The 23,618-nt window shown below is 50.2% G+C and overlaps 1 protein-coding gene across 5 annotated transcripts in view; it reads right to left on the bottom strand.

The window, feature by feature from the left end:
• The window catches only part of NLRP3 (NLR family pyrin domain containing 3), a 29,599-nt gene that overhangs the window by 1,379 nt on the left and 4,602 nt on the right, over window positions 1–23,618 (bottom strand). For 3 of the 5 annotated variants that reach the window (XM_012472734.2, XM_012472731.3, XM_012472732.3), the window contains 7 exons: window positions 21,402–21,515; window positions 19,207–20,956; window positions 15,732–15,902; window positions 12,707–12,877; window positions 11,169–11,339; window positions 3,814–3,984; window positions 2,709–2,879 (listed from right to left, as the gene is read on the bottom strand). In XM_012472734.2, the coding sequence (XP_012328157.2) occupies window positions 2,709–2,879; window positions 3,814–3,984; window positions 11,169–11,339; window positions 12,707–12,877; window positions 15,732–15,902; window positions 19,207–20,956; window positions 21,402–21,515 (2,719 nt within the window). Of the gene's footprint in view, window positions 1–2,708; window positions 2,880–3,813; window positions 3,985–6,575; window positions 6,683–11,168; window positions 11,340–12,706; window positions 12,878–15,731; window positions 15,903–19,206; window positions 20,957–21,401; window positions 21,516–23,618 lie in introns of those variants that run through there. The other 2 variants (XM_012472735.3, XR_001110652.3) reach the window with 2 other exon arrangements.

The raw sequence follows: 23,618 nt of genomic DNA, 5'->3' as shown, positions 1-23,618 counted from the left end.
CCTCCTCTTTAAAGTCTCCCTTGCAACTTAACTAATGAATCAGCCCATTTGTCCCACATCATTGCTAACCATCTCAATTTGGTTGTGTTGTATACCAAATGTTTTTCCTCCTTAACAATCCCCATGATGAAGCCCAAACCCCTAATGTGATGGTACTTAAAGGTGGGGCCTTCAGGAGGGAGGGAGGTAGATGAAGCTGTGAGGGTGGGGCCCGTGCAGCAGAAGCATCAGGGAGTTTGCTCTTTCTCCCCTGTCTTCTCTCCCTCGCCTCCCCTCCCTCCATGCCATCACAGAGCAAGAAGGTAGCCGTCTGCAAGTCAGGAAGAGGACTCTCACCAGCAACCAAATTCACCAGAGACTTGATTTTGGACTTTGCAGCCTCCAGACCTGTGAGAAAATAACTTTCTGTGTTTCAGTCACACAGTCTATAGCAGCTTGTCATGGCAGCCTGAGAAAACAGGTTGATGGCATCCATGGGTTCTTCAGCCTATTTTGAGCATGTCCCTCAGCCTGGGTCCTGAACGTCCCTCAGGGCTAGGTCAGTGACTCTGTATGAAGCAATGTCCCCGGCTTTGACCTGACCAATCCCTCTTTTTTTCCTCCATCTCTCTTCACTCTGGGAATGTTGGCTTGTCCTGCAGCAAACATGCTCCATTATGTCTGCACCAGGATGCAAAGCTGATTCAAACTTGTATTTATTCAGACTTGCATTCCAACAGGTTCTCAGCCTTGAGATCATGAATATGGACCAAAGTCCCTGGACTAAAGGAGTTTATATCTTGGAAACAGAGATAATAAATAAACAAGAAAATGACAGAGCACATAAGATGTGCGACGCTACAGCAGAGAATGAGAAGAGAAAAAAAGGACATGTTGGGCTTCCATTTTCAGTAGGATAGTCAGAGACAGCCTCACAGAGAAGACCTTTAGGCAGAGAATTTAGGAATGTATGGAGGATAAGGCACGTGGAATTGAAGGGGAGAAAGTTCCAAGCAGGAAGAAAAGCAATTGCAAAAATCCAGAGATGAAAGTGTTCTTGCAAACCAGCAAGGGGACTCTTACACGGGGGCGGAATGAGCAAGGGCTGGGAGAAAACGAATCTTCGGAAGCAGTGGGGGCCGGATTATGTGGGCCACGGAAGAGTTTGTGGCTCTTACTAGGAAAGTGATAAGAGGCTGGGCGCGGTGGCTCATGCCTGTAATCCCAACACTTTTGGAGCCTGAGGCGGTTGGATCGCAAGGTCAGGAGTTCAAGACCAGCCTGATCAACATGATGAAACCCCATCTCTACTAAAAATACAAAATTAGCTGGGTGTGGTGGCACCTGCCTGTAGTCCCAGCTACTCAGGAGGCTGAGGCAGGAGAATTGCTTGAGCCTGGGAGGCAGAGGTTGTGGTGAGCCGAGACCGCGCCACTGCACTCCAGGGTGAAAGAGCGTGACCTCGTCTCAAAAAAAAAAAGTGATAAGAAGTCACCGGATAATGTTGGGAAGAGTGATATGATCTGAGTCACGTTTCAACTGCATCCCTTGTCTGCTAAAGTCAGGATAACAGATGCAGGTTGGCCTGTCAGAATGCCTCCATGACATCCAGACACCTCGTGATGGTGGCTTGAGCCAGGGAACAAGCCGTGAAGCTGGCCCAGGCGGTCAGGGAGTGGCCACACCAGAAAGGCAGAGCTAACAGGGACACACGGGACATTATGGGAAAAAAGAGACAGTGAAGACAGCACCAGAAATGTTTTGGCCTGAGCAACTCAGAGGAAGTCACCATTGCCTGAGATGGGGAAGAAGCAGGTTTTAGGCAGAAGAAGAGCACCGGTGTGGACCTGGATGTGACATCTGAGAGGTTTATTAAACCTCCAAGAAGGAAGATTAGACAAGCATGCAGACACAGGATTTATGGACATATAATCTGGAAGGCACAGCACATACATCTGAAGTCAGAAAACTAGATAATTTAAATGAAGGAGAAAGTGCAGGGAAGAAAAATTAGCCCAGCGACTGAGCTCTGAGGATTCAACACATAAGGGTCAGGATGATGAAGAAAAGTCCAGAAAGAAAACCGAGTAGAGATGGCTAATGAAATAGGAGAAAACCCAGGAGAGCACGTTGGTCTTAAAGCCAAGCAGTAAAAATGTCTTCAGTGAAAAGTGTGATCATCACGGCTGACAGAACCATGACAGTTGCCAGGAAGTTCTTACTAGAGTGGAAAGGACTACCTCAGTGCTATCACCCAACACAGACGTGGTCCAGCAATGCCCTGACACACTGTTGAATTTCATGGAATTTCCAAGCTTGATGTTCCTGGAGCATTCTTTTCCCCCTTAGAAATCCTCAGAAACAAAACAAGATCCCCACTATGTAAAGATCCCTCCAATTCGGATGAACCACAGACAGGTTCTGGGAAGTGCGGTTCCTTGTGTAGAGCAGAACCCTCCCTGGCCACAATTGCATCAGGACTTGTGTTTCTTTGAGGAATACGGATAAAACCCAGCTTAACCTTGGTTATTCTAATCATCTGAACGAAGTGGAACGTGCAGTTTAAGCCTCATATTCTCTGTGTTTAAAAATCCACCACAACTGACCCAGGCCCAGCCTAATGCTGAGTGGCCGCAGATGACACCAGAGACACCCTGGATTTTGATCACACTCAGCTTTTCCTGAGAACTCGGGATCCCACCCCAGGAATCTCTGCAGAGCACGCTCACCCCAGGTTCTGCAGCAGGCAGCTCTGCTGTTTCAGGACCTCACAGAACATCATGACCCCCAGGTCGCCCAGGTCGTTGTTGCCCAGGCTCAGGTTTCGCAGGCTCTGGCTGGAGGTCAGAAGTGTGGAAAGATCCCAGCAGCAGTGCGACGTGAGGCTGCAGTTGTCTAATCTGCAGAAAAGGGGGTGATTTAAAGAAAATGTCCCCTTAACCATCCCCCTGGCTCCTCAAGATCTTAGCATCTTAGCCTATATTGTTTCAGATGCAAAAAAAAAAAAAAATGAGCACAGGACTGACTAGCTTGACACAGCCTTGTGTGCCATAGCTGCTCTTCTCTCCTTCAGATAGGAGTATCTTGAAGTCCACCGGATTGTGCAGATGAAATTAGTAACGGTGCATGGCTGGGCACAGTGGTTCCTGACTGTAATCCCAGCACTTTGGGAGGCCAAGATGGGCGAATTACAAGGTCAGGAGTTCAAGACCAGCCTGACCAACATGGTGAAATTCAGTCTCTACTAAAAAAATTTAGCCGGGCATGGTGGCGGGCGCCTGTAGTCCCAGCTCCTCAGGAGGCTGAGGCAGGAGAATTTCTTGAACCTGGATAGTGAAGGTTGCAGTAAGATTGTGCCATTGCACTCCAGCCTGGGCGACAGAGTGAGACTCCGTCTCAAAAAAAAAAAAAAAAGAAAGTAACAGTCGTTTGTTAATTGACTTTTTACCAAATTCTGTGCCTTTCCCTACATTTCCATAAGCTATAAGTGTCATACTGCCCCCTTCTTTTGTGGTACAGAGAATTGTGATGGAAAGGACTTGAGGTCCAGCTTCATATCATCCAGAAGGACTCCTCCCAGCCCCATGACCCTGGGACAGGGCAGACTCTAAGAAGAACAGATTATCCTGGAAGGACTCCTCCCAGCCCCATGACCCTGTGACAGGGCAGAGTCTAAGAGGAACAGATTATCCCAGAAGGACTCCTCCCAGCCCCATGACCCTGTGACAGGGCAGACTCTAAGAGGAACAAATTGTCTGGGGGTCATTCTGTCTAAACGTCCCTCCACCCTGGCCGCCCTGTGTTCTCATCACTGTCATAAGCCGAAGGACTTACTCCAACACCTGCAGCTTGCAGTCGGGGTGCAAGAGTCCCTCACAGAGGAGCTTGATCCCCTTGTCTCCAAGAGTGTTCCCTCGCAGGTAAAGGTGTGTGAGATTCCCATTAGTGCTGAGTACCGAGGACAAAGCTGAACAGCAGGCTGATGTGAGGCCAGAATTTACCAACCTGTAGAAGGATGAGGAGAAGCGTCCTGAGTGCCCAGCTCTTCCCAAACACTGTGCTGCTGCTCCCACACAGCACCTCATCCTATCTCAGCAGCTGCAGCCTTCAGCTCAGAGACCAGGAGCCACTTCTCAGACACGATCTGAGGAGAGCATGACCTGCTGTCCCTGGCTGCCACAGGAGAGACAAATGAGGGTCTCAGCAGGTGCTTTGCTGAATCGGTACGACAGAAAGAGCCAAGGCAAACTGAGCCAGTTACCCCATACTACTCCTCCTCACACGGCTCTCCTCCAGCAAGGAGTGCTCCTCAACACTGCTTCTTCCAGAAGGACATCCCATTATCGACAGATAATGCCTGTGACACTGCAGAGACCTACACTGCAGGGACCTGTCTTTTTTTTTTTTTTTTTTAAGAGAGAGACAGGGAAAAAAATCCTCCTCGTGGGAAGTGAGTGCTGAGTGAAACATGAAAGACAACATTGTGACCTTCTAAGCTGTAGCTAGGGCTGTTGTAATACCCTACCCTGGGCTAGCATCACTGACTCCATTTTAGCTGCAAACTCCAACCTGGCTTCCCCCTCCTTACCACAGCCCCTTTGGGTGCATAACTGGGTCGTGCTGCGCTTAGAGGCATTGAAGCGTCTGTTCGTACGTGCTGCGCTTAGAGGCATTGAAGCGTCTGTTCTTAACACTTGTAACCATTGTAACCGCATTCTGCTTGGCGTACCTCCCCCCTGCTGTTGTAAGAGAAAAGTTTCCCTTTGATCATTGTGTATAGAAGGAGCCTGATTGCCCCCTTCTTGGTGATTGTATGGAAGCCACCTGTGCCCACAGCCCCTTCCTCTAACCTGCTTTTCTGCTTCTGTGAAATTCCGCTTCAGCTAGGTACTCCCCTCCCCTGCCTAAATCAAGGCATAAAAGATAGTCAGGCCCCTTCCTTGGGGCTGAGAGAATTTTGAACATTAGCTGTCTCTCAGTCACCAGCAAATCAATAAAGGACTCTTAATTTGGAATGCAGAGCATGGCGGTCACCAGCAAATCAATAAAGGACTATTAATTTGAAACACAGAGCATGGCGCATTCCTTCTAACTCACTCAGTTACAACATTTGGAGGCCCCAGCAAGATACTCGCCACCGGGTGCAGACCGGGCTCGCTCTGGGATCCACCAGGGGAGGAGGCGGACTATAGGGGAGGTGCCCCCTGAGACGTTCCAGGGCCCTATAGACCACCTCTTGCCAGAGGAGAGTGGATCGACTCCCAGCGCGCCCCACCAAATTATTCTTCAGAGTCCCTGGTCCTGCTCCATGGAGAAGGTAAGTCAGGTCTGATCTGCTTATTCCTGGAAGTTACAGGGATCATTCTATTGCCGGGATGCTGGAATTGACTACAGTGATTCCTGTGACCTTGGGTTCTGGGTGCCCAGAGTCCCTGGTCCTTGTTCTGGTTTTGGACTGTGGAAGAGTCCTGGTTCTGGTTTTTCTGTCTTTAAATTCTAGGGATCTAGAGTTCCTGGTTCTGTCGACTTTTGGCTGTCTGTTTCTGGACTCCCGGTGCCCAGGGTTCTGGTTCTGTCCTTCTGTCTGATCTAGAGGGGTTTAGCCCTGACAAGGGCACCCCTCTGGACTCTGTCATCACTCCAGGATGCTGGAGGACAGGGTCCCTGGGTTCTGTGTAATTTAAAACATTGACAAAGAAGGCAAAAATTTATTCAGGCTTCCAACTGTTTACAAAGTGTAAAAAGACTGCAATAACCTCTGAATGAATGTGTGCATGCATGTGTGAGTGCGCGGGGACCTTAGAGGCTCGCATCTAAGGATCCAGTCCTTTGTTTGTCCTTGAAAACTGCCATGATCATTTATCTACCTCGGTGCCTGATCTGCCTCAGTGTCAGCTGTCCTGTTTTGTTCCTAACATCTGGATTTGTGTGTCTCTCATCTGTTTGTCTCTAGTGTTTGAATTTGTATGTCCCGTTGTCCTTATCACCCGTGACAGTTGGGTGATCCAGACCTGACCACACCAGTGCACGATGCCGGAAAGTGCTTCCCCCGGACCTCCAGGATGCCCCCTGGAGAAGGCTGATGCTACCGTGTTCACGGACAGCAGCAGCTTCCTCGAACAGGGAGTGTGAAAGGCTGGGGTGGCCGTCACCATGGAAATGGACAGTGTGTGGGCCCAGGCCCTGCCGGCCGGAACTTCAGTGCAAAAGACTGAGTTAATTGCTCTCACTCAGGCCCTCCGATGGGGTAAGAAGAAATGCATCAACATTTACACTGACAGCAGGTGTGCCTTTGCAACTGTGCATGTTCATGGAGCTATTCACCAGGAGCACAGGCTTCTCACTTTGGCTGGAAAAACTATCGAAAACAAAGAAGAAATCCTGGCCTTACTGCAGGCCATTTGGCTCCCCTGCAGGCGGCTGTGATCCACTGCAAGGACATTAAAAGGAAAATACATCCTTGCCCGAGGGAACCAAAGACTCTGCTGCCTGAGAGGCAGCCCAACTTCCGGTCACCCCGTTAACTCTGTTACCCACTGTATCCTTTCCACAGCCCGATTTGCCTGACTGCCCAAGAAGACAAGCCAGCATCGGACCTTCAGGCCGGTAAAAACTAAGATGGTACGTTCTCTCGGATTCAGGAATTTTCTTGCCCCAGACCCTGGGAAAGGCCTTGGTCGGTCGCCTCCATTCTTCCACTCATCTAAGGGAGAAAGAAAGAGAAAGGAAGGGAGGGAGGGAGGGAAAAGAAAAAGAAAGAAAAGTGAGGAAGAAGATGTAACGGTTTTTGAGTGTTTATTGTGTGCTTGGCGTGGATTACGAATTAAATAGGGTTATCTCACTGCATGATCACAACCTGAAGATGGGAATGTTATTTTTATCCCTGCTTTTCAATGGACAAAATGAGGATCAGAGCAATTAAAGATTAAGCCAGAGCTTCTTAGCTGGGTGGTAGAAAGTGAGAAAGTGGAGGTAACCCTCCAGGCAGAAGGAATAGAGTGTGCAAGGGTAAGGAAGATTAAAAGAGCCACCAAGGTGTTTAAAACCTAATTCATAGCTGGACACAGTGATGTGCACCTATAGTCCCAGTTACGTGGGCGGCTGAGACAGGAGGATTGCTTGAACCCAGGAGTTCAGGCAAGACCTGGTGCGCAGGGTAGTGTGGATGTGGACAAGCGCAGAAGTTCGAATTCAGCCTGAGCGACACAGCAAGTCCCCATCCCCAAAACAACAAAACAAAACACGTCCAAGATGACTCAAAATGGAGTGGAAGGTGCGGTAGGAGAGACGGCAGCACCAGGGACGGCCTGTGTGGCAAGTTGAGACGTCATTCTCACCACAGAGATGAACTTCTGAAGGCTTCTGAACAAAGGACCAATATTTTCAAATTTGCATTTTATGAAGTTCCCTCTGGTGTTGTGTTAGAAAAAACAAAAAAACGATGGGTGGTAGAGGGAACTGAAAGCAGAGCATTTAGGACTGTCCTCCGTTTACTAGCCGGGCAGCCTCCTGGAAAGCCCCGCTACTCAACGAGGTGGGAAGAAGAGGGCAGGAGCAGGTCAGAGAACGGGGGTGGAAGGTGGGGTATGATAAACCAATTTTGCCAGCGCTCAGCGTGTGTGACACTTGAGCAACATTGAGACAGGCAGCACACGACACGCAGCCAGAGATGAGGACCCGAAGTTCAGGAAAAAAAACATGGCTACACCTAACACATGAAATGCATCCAAGCTTTGACTGATTCATGCCACTTAGAGATACCCATCTCAAAGCAAATACGCAGGCAGAAAACTTTATATACTAATGTGCTCTTTGCAGAGTTGTTTGCAATAGTAGAAAAGAATAGTTATCCCAAAATGCATTATTTGATGAAATAAATTATAGCAAAGCACACTATGGGATATTATGCCCCGATCTAGAGGTCTACACAAATCAGCATGGAAATTTATCCATGATAAATGAAAAAGGGATATCACAGAAAAAATATTTCTATTATGATTCTAGTTTCAATAGCTAGGGGGTTGAATTGTTTCCTCCAAAACTTTGTATGTTGAAGTCCTAGGCCCAGTACTTGCGAATGTGACCTTATTTGGAGATACGGTTACTGAAAATGTCATGAGTTAAGATGAGGTCATTACTAATCTAACACGACTTGTGTTCTTTCACCAGGGAAACCTGGGACATGGAGAAAGACACACAGATACAGGGAAGATGCCACGTAGAGATAAAGGCAATGGTGTGGGAGAGGCAGCTACAGGCCAAGGAATGTCAAAATGCATCAGCAAGATGACATTCCACCAGAAGCCAAAGAGAAGCATGGAACAGATTCCTCACAGCCCTCAGAAGCACCCAGCCTGCTGGCATCTTCAACTCACGCTTCTGGCCTCCAGAACTGAGGAGCAATACATTTCTGTTGTTTAAGCTGCTGCATTTGTGGTATTTTATTATGGCAGCTCTGACAGATAGTGTATTACAAATGCAACATGCAAATCGCATAGGCCTTCATTCACATTACTGATATAAATACCACTCAGATCAGTATATACAGGAAATCTATTTGTCCATCATCAGCAACCAATATGTGTTCACAAAGCTCCAATACTCCCTTGGATGGATGGATGGATGGATGGATGACGGATGGATGGATGGATGAAGGATGGATGATGGATGAAGGATGGATGATGGATGGATGGATGATGGATGAAGGATGGATGGATGGATGGATAATGGATGAAGGATGGATGATGGATGGATGGATGATGGATGAAGGATGGATGGATGGATGGATAATGGATGGATGATGGATGGGTGGATGACGGATGGATGATGGATGATGGATGGATGATGGATGATGGATGGATGGATGGATGATGGATGGATGATGGATGGATGGATGAAGGATGGACAGACGGATGGATTATATAACAATCTATTGTATTAAAACGATGCCCAGCACGTGCCCCCAGAGGCCCAGCAAAGTAAAGGGACCAAATCACGTCTGTTGAACAAACCAAGAGAAGTAGAAATCAGATTGCTAAGGAAGAGTAATACTAGAAAGTGAGGAAAGGTGCTGCTTGAAGATGTCACCAAACGATTCGGTCACATCTGGGGATGGGCTGATGGGACAGGTGCAAGGAAATGTCAGAACTTTGTGAACATATAGTGGTTGTTAATAATGGATTGATGGATTACTCCTTTCCTGCTATATTTTGTCTTGAATGCTGATCTGGCTGGTATTTACATTAATAATGTGAAGGAAGATCTACATAATTTGCTTGTTGTATTTGTAGATATTATTGACAGAATCAAGATTCAAAAACGCCTCGTCAGTGTGTCAAAAGACAGGTAAGGTGAGGTTTAGCAAAGCTAAATTTGAGGTCCCACCCTTAGGCTGACAGCCAGAAAAAGAAGCCCTATAGAGAGCCCACTACCAACACTTCCTAAGGCAAGACACTGGGAATTAACGCAGTGGCTGGGGCGGGTCACAAAGGTTTGTCTACATTCAGTTCCTCTACCTTCCATCTGAGGGTCCTTGGACAAAGGTATGAGGCTCCCTGAGTTTTATTTTTTCCTCATTCAATTGGAGACACTGATACCCACCCTACAGCCTCTTTGTGAAGCCAACTGATGTAACCCATGTAAAGAATATGAAAGAGCAGTGATACATAAAAATTGCATGTTATTAGTAGGTATTCTCTATGACTATTTACTTCAGAATTCCAATGCGAACCAAAAGTCTTATGCAACTGCCAAAAAAGCTAAGGAAATCACAGGCTTCAGCAGCAACAGGAGATCCACTGTGCGTCTTCAGCCTGGGCAGCACATTTCAAAGAGAGACAATAATAACCAGCCTGCACCTGGGAGAGCATGGCTACGGAGGTGAAGGTGCCATGTCACTGTTGAGGATTTAGAGACACTATGCGAGATAAGACCTACAGTGAGCGTTGTCTCTGGGAAACTGGGATTGGAATTGTTACTCGAATCCCTGGGGAGAAACACAAGGACTAATGCACAGAAACCAGAGAAGGCACTGCAGTGTGAGAGCCCTCTCCTAGGGTGGAGGCTGCAGTGTGAGAGCCCTCTCCTAGGGTGGAGGCTGCAGTGTGAGAGCCCTCTCCTAGGGTGGAGGCTGCAGTGTGAGATCCCTCTCCTAGGGTGGAGGCTGCAGTGTGAGAGCCCTCTCCTAGTGTGGAGGCTGCAGTGTGAGAGCCCTCTCCTAGGGTGGAAGCTCCAGGGTAAGAGCCCTCTCCTAGGGTGGAGGTTGCAGTGTGAGAGCCCTCTCCTAGGGTGGAGGCTGCAGTGTGAGAGCCCTCTCCTAGGGTGGAGGCTGCAGTGTGAGAGCCCTCTCCTAGGGTGGAGGCTGCAGTGTGAGAGCCATCTCCTAGGGTGGAAGCTCCAGGGTAAGAGCCCTCTCCTAGGGTGGAGGCTGCAGTGTGAGAGCCCTCTCCTAGGGTGGAGGCTGCAGTGTGAGATCCTTTTCCTAGTGTGGAGGCTGGAGGGTAACATCCTTCTCCTAGTGTGGAGGCTGCAGTGTGAGAGCCCTCTCCTAAGGTGGAGGCTGCAGTGTGAGAGCCCTCTCCTAGGGTGGAGGCTGCAGGGTAAGAGCCCTCTCCTAGGGTGGAGGCTGCAGTGTGAGATCCTTCTCCTAGTGTGGAAGCTGCAGAGTGAGATCCCTCTCCTAGTGTGGAAGCTGCAGAGTGAGAGCCCTCTCCTAGAGTGGAGGCTGTAGTGTGAGATCCCTCTCCTAGAGTGGAGGCTGCAGTGTGAGAGCCCTCTCCTAGAGTGGAGGCTGCAGTGTGAGATCCCTCTCCTAGAGTGGAGGCTGCAGGGTAAGATCCTTCTCCTAGAGTGGAGGCGGCACTGTGTCATAACTTGCAAGCATGCACGCATAAAATGGGGACTATTCGTGCAAGTGTCTTAAAAGTAATTTTTTTCCCTCAATGGGCATTTGGGCCACACCATCTCCAAGATTTCTTCCAACACTAAGAAACTCTAGTTCTATAATCCTAAGTTAGCCTAAATGACCTTGTTAGCAGGAGTATACACTGTATGCATCCAGCCCTTGACAGTATTCCTGATGTGTTTCCTCCTTCCTCTACCTTCAAATCTGCCTGACCAGAGTAACCCCCAAACACATTTTCCAAGTAATTCGCCTCTGAAAAGAAGTTACCATTCTGCTGAAGACTCACCCCAGTTTCTGCAGGTGACATTGTGGATTCTTGGCTTTTTCACACAAAATTTCTACTCCTGCGTCTCCGAGAGCATTCTCTCCCATGTAGAGCCTGGTCAGGGAATGGTTGGTGCTCAGTACCGATGCCAGATCCTGACAACATGCTGACGTGAGGCAGCAGCTGACCAGCCTTGCAGAAAGATGGCAGAACATGAGTCACGCCTCTCACCCACGCTCCCCCACGAGCAAGGAGGCGCCTGTACCGGCCGGGCCTCTGTTCCCATTTACACATGGAAAGGGGTGGACTCAAGCTCTGTGTGCACTTCTGATTTCCTTTTCATTTGGTGGAATAACAAGTAAGCATTCTCCATGCTCGTCCCAATGCTACATCTTCCCAGCTCCCTACATTCAGTTTGATTGTGGTAAAACACGTGTAAAACAAAATATACCATTTTAATCATTTTTAAATGCACAATTCAATGGCCTTCAGTGCAGTCACATTTCATGCAACCACCACCAACACCCACATCCAGAACTCCTTTCAACTTGCAAAACAGAAACTCTACAACCCTTAAATGACGTCTTCCCGTTACGCCTCCTACCGGTCCCTTCTTTCTGTCTCTACGAGTCTGACCACTCCCGGTACCCCCTGTAAGGACAATCACAGAGTCTTTGCCCTTTGGAGTCTGGCTCATCTGACTCAGCATAATGCCCTCCTGGCTCATCCATGCTGTAGCGTGTTCTAGAATTCCTTTAAAGCCGTGTGTATGTTTATAACACTTTTCAAAATCCATTTATCCACTGAAGGTCGTTCGGGTTATTTGCGCCTTTGGCAACTGTTAATAGTGCTGCTGTGGACACGGCGTATGAATAACATGTTTCGGTTCCTGCTTTCAACGCTTTTGCAGATATACGCAGACGTGGAAATGCTGGCTCAACTTGTAATTCTCTATTTGATTGTTAGGAATTGCTGTGCCGTTTTCCATCGTGGCTGCACCATTTACACTCCCACCCGCAATGCTGGACGGTGTCAGTTTCCCCACATCCTCGCCAGTATTTATTGTCCCCTATTTTTCGTTTTGTAACAGCCATCCGAACGGGTGTGAACTGCCCCTTCCATCCTTCAAAATGCAAGTCTCCCAGAAGCACTCAGGGAAGGGCTGCATGCAATGGCGAGCAAGCGTCTGCATTGCTTCAAACCGTTTTCCTGATCCAGTGTGGGGACCAAGGGCTTGTCATGAAGTTCTGAAACTCCTCTAACGCAATGCATTACACTGGTTTTACTTTTTTCTCAGCTAGGCGGCAGGCACCCTAAAGGCAGACATCGTTTTTTAAAATTATTATTTATGTTCCTCGTCAGGGTTTAGTGTGTGGCTTTCCCCACAACAAACACGAACTGACTCAAATGCCAACAGACCCCCAGAGATCAGCGCCGGCATCACCTGAGCGGCTGAGGCCATTCGCACACCAAGACTGCAGCCCACCGTGCTCCTGGAAGCCAGGGTCCAACGCACGCCTCGTTAGCAGAGCTTCATAAGGGGAATGGGCTCGACTCACCAGAGCTGCTTCAGGGTGCACAGTGGATGCTTCAGTCCCACGCACAAGAGTCTGATCCCGAAGTCCCCCAGGGCGTTGTCGCTCAGGTCCAGCTCCACCAGCTTCTGGCTGCTGCTGAGGACCAAGGAGATGTCGAAGCAGCACTCGTGGGAGAGACCGCATCGCCCCAACCTTCGGGCCGAGAACAGAAGGGAAAGCATCGGAACATGTCATCAGAGAGCTCTAGAGCGCAGCACGAGGTGCACTGGGAGGTCGCTCCCGGGCTCCCCAGCCCACTGCAGAGGGAGCACCCATCCGTGAGCTCCCGGCCGGCCGACCGTAAGCAGTGCCCGGGCATCGCGATCAGCCCTCAGGCAGGTGAATGGCACTCCTGGTTTGTGAGAGAAACGGGCGGCACACCTGCGCATTCCACCTCCTTACCTCCCGTTCCTCGCGCCAGGGCTGTTCTCAGCTCTCTCTTGTCTTGACCAACATTGTCACCCATTGTGTTTGATGAGTTAATCCCAACCCTCTGTCTACAGTGAAAGGATAAGCAGCTCTGATTCTTTTTTTCTTTTTCTTTTTTTTTCTTTTTTTTTTTTTTTGAGACAGGGTCTCACTTTGTTGCACAGGCTGGAGTGCAGTGGTGAGATCATAGCTCATGGCCACCTCAAACTCCTGGGCTCAAGGAATCCACCTGCCTCAGCCTCCCAAGTAGATCCATATACAGGCATGTACTACCATGCTTAGCTAATGTTTTTTCTTTCTTTCTCTTTTTTTTTTTTTTTTTTCGTAAAAACAAGATCTCACCAGCTTGCTCAGGCTGGCTTTGAGCTCCTGGGCTCAAATGATCTGCCCGCCCCATCCTCTCAAAGTGCTGGGATTCCAAGCTTGAGCCACGGCACTCTGCTGCAGCTGACACCTGATTTGTTTCACAGTCACACGCATGCACACAAACACACACACACACACACACACACACACACCACTACCACCATCACCACCACCACCAGCAACAAAAACTATGATTTATCACTGTCATGGGGCAAAGACAGCAGTCCAGCTTCTTTCCAGGGCAGCAGTTCGCAGGTCCTGGAGCCTGTCAGACCACCTTCCTTTCTGTCCCTATCGTTATACCAACTTCAAGCAAATGGACAAATGGATCTCTATTTATCTGCAAAACGTCTTATTACCCACCCTTCCCTCTTGGTGTCTCACTCTCCAGACACACACAGGGGCAACGGGGAGAGACTTTTTGGATGAAGCTGGAGAAGTAAGGTTAAGCGCCCCAAGGAGTCTTCCAGGCAAGGCGATTTGAAATTCATCAAAAGAGCAAAGCTAAAGACAGTGCAATCTATATACACAGTGGAATACTGCTCAGCCATAGAAAAGAGTGAAGTCACAGCTTTGAAGCTACGTGGATGGACCTGGAGGCCATTATCTTAAGTGAAACAACTCGGAAACAGATAAACACCACATGTTCTCACAAGTGGGAGCTAAACAAGGCGTGCACGTCCACAGAGAGAAAGTGTTTCAGCCACAGAACAACACAGTCAAATTAGAATCTTCTAAATGAACATCTTACTTTTGTGTGGAGAATGGTCTGGTGAGGGGCAAAGGCAGACGCAGGGATGCCAAAGAGCCAACACTCATTCAGTTCATGTCTTTCACCACCGTCATCTACTAAGACGCCCGTCCAGGCGCTGTAAAGATGATGGCAAGACAAAGAAACGCAAACCCTATCCTCGGGGAGCTGATGGTCTAGGAGGTCGCTGCATGTCCAGGCAAGTGATGGTGGTTGCTGGGCCTGGGCTGGTGGGGTGAGGACAAGGATGAATGGAAAACGGCTTGCGTTGAAGGGAAAACTCATGAGACGGGTGATGAGGTGAGTGTGTTGAGCCGGAGAAGGCGGTATGAAAATGTCCTGGAGTGCAGGCTTTAACGCTGGCTATGCAGCTCCTCAGAAGTGCAGACACCTGCATGCATCCGCAGAGCTGCTGAGATGGCCCAGGCACCTGCAAGGTGGGGCATGTGAATCTGATTCGTTCACATGCAGATTCGTTCACATGCAGGAGAAAGCAAGCACATTATTACTAACGTCACCGGAGTTTCCCTGCGACGTTTCAACCCATACGAAGCATTCTGACCAGGCTGGGCAATGTGGTAAGACCCCATCTCTACAAAAAAATACAAAAATTAGCCAGCATGGTGCCACATGCCTGTAGTCCCAGCTACTCGGGGAAGCTGAGGTGGGAGGCTTGCTTGAACCTGGGAGATCGAGGCTGCAGTGAGCCATGATCACACCACCACACTGCAGCCTGGGTGACAGAGGGAGATCCTGTCTCAAAGAAAAGAAATAGAATTGTCACAGTTTTTAGCTGTGGTTGCCATTGTTGTATGTGGGAAATTATCCAGTTCTCATTTACGAGCATGGCCCGTGAGGAAGCAGAAGCCACTGAACACCACGGTCTCTGTGTGGTGCCACCAAGAAATGTCTTTTTCAGTTCCTCCTTCATTCTTCCTCACACGAAATCTCCTGAACCGGCTTCCAATCCGTTCTACCGTCTCACTTGTTCTGGGCTGAACTGTGCCCCCGCAACAGAATTTCTATGTTGAAGCCCTCATCCTCAAGACCTCATCATGTGACTGTTCTTGGAAATGGGGTGTTTAAAGGGTGACGAGGTCAACATTTGCTCATTCGTGTCTGGTGTCCCTCTAAGAAGAGGAGGCCAGGACACTCTCCCCAGAGGGAAGACAACGTCAGCACACAGGGAGCAGGTGGCGTCTGCAAGCCCAGGAGGGCAGCCTCTGAAGACACCAACCTGCTGACACCTCAGCCTTAGATTTGCAGCCTCACAGCCTCAAGAAAATACATTTCTGTTGCTGAAGCCATTCAGTCAGTGGCACTTTGTTACAGCAGTCCTAAGAAAGCACGCCACCAATCTAGTCCTGAAGATCTCTCTCCAGTCTGTTTCTCTCTCTCTCTCTCTCATGAACTTGCACACACAACACACACACAGATGCACACACACGCACGGGCACTTACCACAATCTCTGAATGTTACAGCCAGGATGCTGGAGCGTTTCACACAACACTCTCATCCCCGGGTCCCCCAGAGAATTGTCACTGAGGTCCAATTCAGTCAGACTCTGGTTGGTGCTTAGAACTGAGAAGAGGCCCCGGCAGAAGCTGGAAGTGAGATGACTGTTCTCCAGCCTAGGAATTAGAAGGAAGACGGAGAGAAAAATCAGCCTTGAACAATAAGTAACTGGCGCTAGAGACCAGGGTGCCTGGCACCTGTTCAGAGAAGTGGCTTCCAGGAATTAAGAAATGGGTCAGGAAACCAAAAATTATACCCAGACAAATGAAGAGGGCCGGGTGAGGCTTGGGAAAGCCAGTTCTGCCTGCTTTGGCGTGGAGTGCATGAGCCCATAACTTTGGCTGACTGTGGCACCTGCAGCCCGCTCCTCAGTGTCCTCCCTCCCTTACCAGTCTGCTGTCCCAACATGGCCCCGAACGTTCCGTGCTGGGTGTTCAGAGGGCAGTCCTCACTCCCAGCTGCACAACAGTATCAGGAGTGCTCGCAAAATCCTCAGGCCAGGCGGGGTGCGGTGGCTCACACCTGTAATCCCAGCACTTCAGGAGGCCAAGGCAGGCAGATCACCTGAGGTCAGGAGTTTGAGACCAGCCTGGCCAATGTGGTGAAACACTCTCTCTACTAAAAATGCAAAAATTAGCCGGCGTGGGCGCCTGTAATCCAGGCTACTCGGGAGGCTGAGACAGGAGAATCACTTGAACCTGGGAGGTGGAGGCTGCAGTGAGCCGAGATCACGCCGCTGCTCTCCAGTCTGGGTGGCAGAGTGAGACTCCATCTCAAAAAAAAAAAAAAAAAAAACCCAAGGCCAGGCCACATCCATGGAAATAAAGTCAGAATCTCTGAGGTGGAACCAGATGAATTTTTTTAACTTTCTTTTTAGGTGTAACCCAAGTTGGAAAGCCATGGCACGATCACAGCTCACTGCAGACTCAAACTCCTGGGCTCAAGCAACCCCTTTGCCTTGGCCTCCCGAGTAGCTGAGGTTACCGGCACGAGTCACCTTGTCCAGCTATATGGACCTTTCAAAATGTCCAGGTGACTCCAACATGCAGTCACCTTTTGCTTCTGTCTTTCTGTAGAGAAGTGCTCTCTCTCTTTGCTGCTCAGGCAGGACTTGAATTCCGGGCTTCAAGCAATCCCCTGTCTTGGCCTCCCAAAAACTTAGGATTACAGGTATGAGCCGCTGCACCACGCATGCAGTCACCTTTGAATCACCTGCAGTTCTTATCCAGATGCAAAATCTGTCTCCCTTGGTCTACAACTGGGTCTATGATTTTGCATTTCTAACAGATGCCCAGGCTTCTGCTTCTCAGAAAGTACTGAGACATACAAAGCAAGCTCCTGCCGTCAGAGGGAGAAGGCAGCTGCCATCTAGAGGGGCGGGTGCTGAGCCCCCTACCAGGGCAGCAGTGCGAGTCTGCGAGCCTTCTGCACAGGCGTGTGACCCGGACATGGCCTCCCTGCCCCTCCACCTCACTTGTAATGAGTAGGTCTGCCTGCTTTTCTCTCTCTTACTCCCGTTTCTATGGCCTGAATGTTTGTGTGCCCCAAATCCATAAGCTGAAATCCCAACCCTCAACGTGATGTATTAGGAGCTGGGGCCTTTGAGATGTGATGAAGTTATGAGTGTGGAGCCCTTGCGGTGGGATCACTGTCCTGACAAAAGGGACCCCAGAGAGCTGCCTTGCCCTCCACCTGTGAAGACGCAACGAGAAGGCACCATCTACAGCCCGCCCCTCAGCATCCCTCCCCTCTCCCCTATGGGTCTGCCTTCTAGACGGACGGGTGCTGAGCCTCCTACCCTGCTTCCTCACAGGTGTGTGATGTTGATGAGGTCTCACCAAACACCACATCTGCCAGTGCTCGACCACGGGCCCCCCGCCTCCGGAACTGTACGGCGAACATTGCTTTTGCTTGTGAGCCAAGCAGTCTGCAGCATTTGGCTATGGCAGCCTGACAGATGGAAACATCTGTCTTCTTCCAGTCACTGGGAACTGTTGGCTATCGTTGAAACTAAACCCTGCTTTCCCACGCCTGCCCTCTCTGAATACTGTGTACCCCCAGCGTGGGCTGCCCCTGGCCTTCTCTCACTCTGTCACTGCCCATCCTCCGGAAGCTGGCAGAGGGGGACACCCGCACCCCGCAGTCAACAGGTTCATCCCCTTGTGCTTTGGGTACTCTGCAAGTTCCTTGTCAGAGCCCGTGACACACACGCACGCGCACATACACGCACACATGCACATGCAAATACGCACACACGCACACATGCACACACACATACACATGTGCACGCACACGCACATGCACACAAATACACACACGCGCACGCACACACACACATCCGCACCTGTTTCCTGATTGTCCACGATGAACCTCAAGCCCTGTGAGCAGGACCTGGGTCTCAGTCTACGCTGCAGCCCTGTGGGCAGTCGGTTGTTCCGGGCCAAACGAGGACCAGGAAGGTGTCCTGGCCGGGCAGAGTCAGGGCTAGAGAAAGCTGAGGCCCGCCGCTGCCAGTGCAAGGGCCCAGCCTCCTGTTTGTCTCCATTTTGCCCCATGTGAAGTGTCTTCTCTACGGGTTAAAGTCACATCACAGGGTGCCCCCCTTCCTGCAACCACTGTGGGTGGTCCTTCTTAGGAGCCACTGAAAGGGAAACCCAGAAGGGACTCAGAAGTCAGGTGACTCAATACTTCACTGCACAGACTCAGCAACTGGCTTCCCACCACCCAGCAAGTCGTGAGCACACCCTAGGGCAGGCACTTCTGGCGACAGCCCAGGGCAAAGCAGGGGCCTAGAAGGAGCGTCTCAGCTTTTCTGCTCTATTTCCCTTGATTTAGCTCCATTGTGCTTTTTCCAAGGAAACTGAGTCTCTCTCCACTGCCACCTGCACGTGCTTTTTCTCAGACTGCATTCACGACTTCACTCATGTGGGCCTTAGATGCCTGCATTCCTTTACTTTCTCCTCCATGCACCCAGGTCCCACCATCCCTTAAAGGCGGGTTTAAATTGCGCTCTTCTAAGAAACCTCCCCCAGCCTCCAGCTGTAAGGGCCGTCTGTCCCCTGTGCTCCTGGGACGGAGTCTCTGGCATCGCGCTGCCCCAGAGACGTTGACTGACTGTGAGGCACTAGCGCTCCAAACAGCTTACGAGCAATTTCTTCTGGCAAGCACTGGTAGGCAGTCCTCCACCCTCCCTAAGACCTTGTGCTAAACCAGCATCCCCAACATTTGTTCCGCATTTTATTGTTTCTTTCCTCACCCCATTTATCCACCTACCACAAGTCAATCTTTGCCCATGAAGGGGTCTGAAATGCATGGTGGCGGCGAATTACACAGCTGTGGCAACCGTATTTGGAAGATAGTTGAAAAGACACGAGAGGCAGAGGGCACGTGCTGCCGCCTGCTGGAGCCGAGTTTCCTTACCAGAGGGAACAGGCGGTAAGAGAGGCTGGGGGTACACACCGGGCCATGTCGAGGTGCCGGCCTTCCTTCTCCTCTTCCTCCTCCTCCTTGGGCATGTTGTGGAGAAACCCCAGGGAAAGGGACTCCACCCGATGACAGTTCTCAATGCAAAAGGAGGAAACCACATGGTCCATTCTGGTGGAGAGATTGATCTCAATCTTGGGGAAATAGTCCATGGCCCTCCGCACGAAGTCCTCCTCCTGCATCTCGTACAAACAGTAGAACAGTTCCAGCTGGCTGGGCTGGATCTGCAGCTTCTTTGCCTTGGCTTTCACCTCGATCCATTTCAGCAGCTCCAGCCTGATTTGCTGAGAGACCTTGCAACTTAATTTCTTCTCCAGGTAGGAGGTCCTCTCCTGGTTTACCAGGCCGAAGAGGAAACGCACAACGAAAATCAAATACCCCTTTTCGAATTTGCCGTAGTTTTCCAGAAGGACTGTCACGTCCCGGCTGGGAAGCGTCAGGCAACTCCCTGGAACATTCTTCGTCCCTCCTTCCCTTTCTTCCAGCAGGTAGTACATGGCAGCAAAGAACTCCTGGAAGGTCATGTGGATGAAGCTGTACAACTTCTCGCAGTCCACTTCCTTCTGGAACAGGTTCATCCTCAGGAAAGCAGACACGTCCGCCTTCTGCAGGCCGTGATTCCTGAGGTCGGACTCCTCAAATAGGATTTTCTGGTTCCAGATCCCGTCTGCAGCCAAAGAGCAGAGCCCCCAGAGGTGGGCAGAGAGGAGGTGCTCCTGGCTGCCCCCTCGGGGCTGCAGCAAACTGGAGAGGAAGAAGGTGTACACCGCGGTGGTGGTCTTCGATGTCTGAGCCAGGCTCTTGCCACTCTCCATCTGCTGCTTCAGGCCGGTGCACACGATCCAGCAGACCAGGGGAATGAAGCACATGGTGAAGAGGACCTCGTTCTCCTGAATCAGACCGAAGGCTGCCCTCGCCTGGGCCTCGTCTGAGAAGTACTTGAAGAAATACTCCTTCCTTTTGGCCTCCGAGAAACCCAGGATCTCCACATGCCGAGGACGGTCCAGCAAGTGCTGCAGCTTCTCCAGGGCCACCGGTCTCGTGGTGACGAGCAGAAAGGCCTCGGGGAGCAGCTTCTTTCTGATGAGGCTGCTCAGGAGAATGTCTCCCCGCTCGGCCTTCTGCCAGTCAGTGCAGAGCGGCCCGATGTGCTCGTCAAAGGCGCCCTGCAGCTCATCGAAGCCGTCCATGAGGAAGAGGATTCTGGAGGGCTTCCTCACGATCTTGTGGACGGGGGGGTTTGGGTCGGGGCAGCAGCTCACGATCAGGTCCCCCAGGCTCCTCTGCGTCACGAGGCTGAACTCCCGACAGTGGATGTAGAACAAATAGTCAAACCTGTCTCGGTAGAGTGTCCCTGCCGCCCAGTCCAACATGATCTTTCTGGCCAGTATCGTCTTCCCGATCCCCGCGGCTCCCTGGAATACCACCGTGTGCACAGGCTCCGAGTGCTCAGGGTCGGGCTCAAACAGCAGCTCCATCTTAATGGGACTCACGGGGCTGTCCCCCGTCTTGGTCCTGCCGATGGTCAGAAGCTCCTGCTCCCGCTCCTGCTGGCTCCGGTGCTCCTTGATGAGGCGCAGCGGTGTGTAGCGTTTGTTGAGGCTCACACTCTCACCCAGGCGGGCGTTCCTGTCTTCGATGCACTGGAATCTGCTTCTCACGTGTCTTCTGTACTTCTTACCGTAATCTACGGCAAAGACAGGAAGTTAGGGGGAAAAGCCCACACGCGTCCACCAGAGATGCGCCCTAAACAGGGGCCGGTAATCTGAAGTGAGTGGCAACTGGAACGGAGAAACGGCAGCTGCGGCTTCTCCCACTGCTTGGGTAGGAAAGGTGTCAAGAATCTCTGCTGTCAAGCTTTTCATACACACGGTTGAGCAGAAGGCCAGCGCTGTATGTGTAGCCACCAGCCCGAAGATCCTTTTTATCAATCTTACTCCTTTAAGTCATCTGCACCCCGTGCCTTTTCAAACTTGGAACACCTCATCACCCCGCTGGCTCTGGGATGACATGAATCTGTCTCTTCAATGGAGAAACCTACGGTATGGCCAAGTCACCCAGCTACTCAGCTCCGCGGAGCCTCCTGAACCAGCTCGTAAAACTCAATTCGCAGCACCAGCTCGATTGCTTACCTTTCTTCTTTTTACAAACAGAGATTCTGGAAAGGTACCCCAGCAAGCCCATCCACTCCTCTTCAATGCTGTCTTCCTGGCATATCACAGTGTGATTAGAAACACGTGCATTATCTGAACATAAAAGGAAAAAAAAGGTGTCAAAACCCAGGACTGTTGCCACAGAGGATGCAATGGAAACCTGGCCTAATGCTTGGCTTGGGAGAAGAGACCTCAAACCCGAACATGGCTCTGAGCTGCAGAGGACGGGTGTGCAGTCAGAAGTCTAGTTGGGAGCATTTCCACACTCCTCATTCCTGTTGTCCACCTGCCATGCCTGTGTCCCCAGTGTCCCCTGTCTCGGAATCTCTTCCTCAGGCCCGGAAATTAATCAGCAAACATGTGAAGCAGGTTAACTTTCTCTTACCCCTGTTTGCTTCTGGCTGTCCCCGGCAGCCTGACTGTGGGGGCGTCTCCAAGCTCTCCAATATCCCCAAGGCGGCCATGGGCTAAAAAGGGTCACCCTTCCCTGATCCCAGTTGCCTGCAATCCATGTCACCCACATCTTCTGTTGTCAAGTCTAGATGCCTAGGTGAGAATTACCAGTCTGTTTCATGCCTGATTTGGTGGTTGGGAATCCTAGCTGACTTTCAAATCACCCGGGAAGCTTTAAAAACACAGACTCCAGGACTCTACACCCCAGATGTTCTTTTTCTGTCCCTCTGAGGTGAGGCCCAGCAACCATTACATACTAAAACCTCCCAGGAGATTCCAACATGCATCCATGTTGAGAATCACAAATCCAAACAGTCACTAGATAACACATCCTAAAAAGACGTCTATAGGAGAAATTCAGTTTTGGTAGAACAAGAGTTAGTCGCTAGGGAAATAGATGAGACAGAGAGCTTTAAGTGGGCAGCAAACTATGAGCAACGTAAATGATGGTTTTTGAGACAGGGTCTCACTCTACTGCCCAGGCTGGAGTGCAGTGACACGATCACGGCTCACTGCAGCCTTGTCCTCCTGGGCTCAAGTGATCCTCCCACCTCAGCCTCCAGAATAGCTGGGACTGCTGACACATGCCACCATATGCAACTAATTTTTGCATTTTTTGTAGAGACAGGTTCTCGCTATGGGCTCAAGCAATCCTCCCACCTTGGCCTCCCAAAGTGCTGGGATTACAGGCATAAGCCACCAGACCCAGCCCATAAAAGACCTCTGACAGCTGTCTACTGATTCTGAAAGTAAAGAAAGGTGTTGGTGACCATATCACAAAATAAAATCCAAACAATCTAAGCCAAAACCAAAAGCTTATTCTTTTTTATTTTATTTTATTTATTTTATATTATTTTATTTTATTTTATTTTATTTTATTTTATTTTGGAGACAGAGTTTCGCTCTTGTTACCCTGGCTGGAGTGCAATGGCGCAATCTCGGCTTACCGCAACCTCCGCCTCCTGGGTTCAGGCAATTCTCCTGTCTCAACCTCCTGAGTAGCTGGGATTACAGGCACGCGCCACCATGCCCAGCTAATTTTTTGTATTTTTAGTAGAGACGGGGTTTCACCATGTTGACCAGGATGGTCTCGATCCCTTGACCTCGTGATCCACCCGCCTTGGCCTCCCAAAGTGCTGGGATTACAGGCGTGAGCCACCGTGCCCGGCTTTTTTTTTTTTTTTTTTTGAGTTGGAGTCTCACTCTGTTGCCCAGGCTGGAGTGCAGTGGCGCAATCTTGGCTCCCCACAACCTCTGCCATCAAGCAATTCTCCTGCCTCAGCCTCCCAAGTAGCTGGGATTACAGGTGTGCACCACCATGCTCAGCTAATTTTTTGTAGCCTTAGTAGAGGTGGGGTTCGTCATCTTGGCCAGGCTGGTCTTTAACTCCTCACCTCATGATCCACTGCCTCAGCCTCCCAAAGTGCTGGGATTACAGGCGTGAGCCACCATGCCCGGCTATTCAGTCTTTTTTAAAGGAAGGGAATTTTGACACATGCTACAACATAGATGAACCCTGAGGACGTTATATTGAGTGAAATAGATTAGTCATAAAGGAAAAATACTGCATGATTCCACTTATAGGAGGTACCCAGAGTAATAAGACTCACAGAGAGAGAAAATAGAAAGGTGTTACCAGGGCTGGGAGGATGAGGCGCTGGAGAGCTAACGGGTGAGGAGCGTCAGTTCTGCAAGGTGGAAAAAGTTCTGGAGGTTGGCTGCAGGATGTGAGCGTGCCTAACG

Source organism: Aotus nancymaae, unplaced genomic scaffold (genome assembly GCF_030222135.1).
Source record: "Aotus nancymaae isolate 86718 unplaced genomic scaffold, 86718_ANA_hifiasm-v0.15.2.pri h1tg000032l_1, whole genome shotgun sequence".
Lineage (NCBI taxonomy): Eukaryota > Metazoa > Chordata > Mammalia > Primates > Aotidae > Aotus > Aotus nancymaae.
The sequence above is the reverse complement of the archived record's forward strand: the minus strand, read 5'-3'. Positions and strand labels throughout refer to the sequence as shown.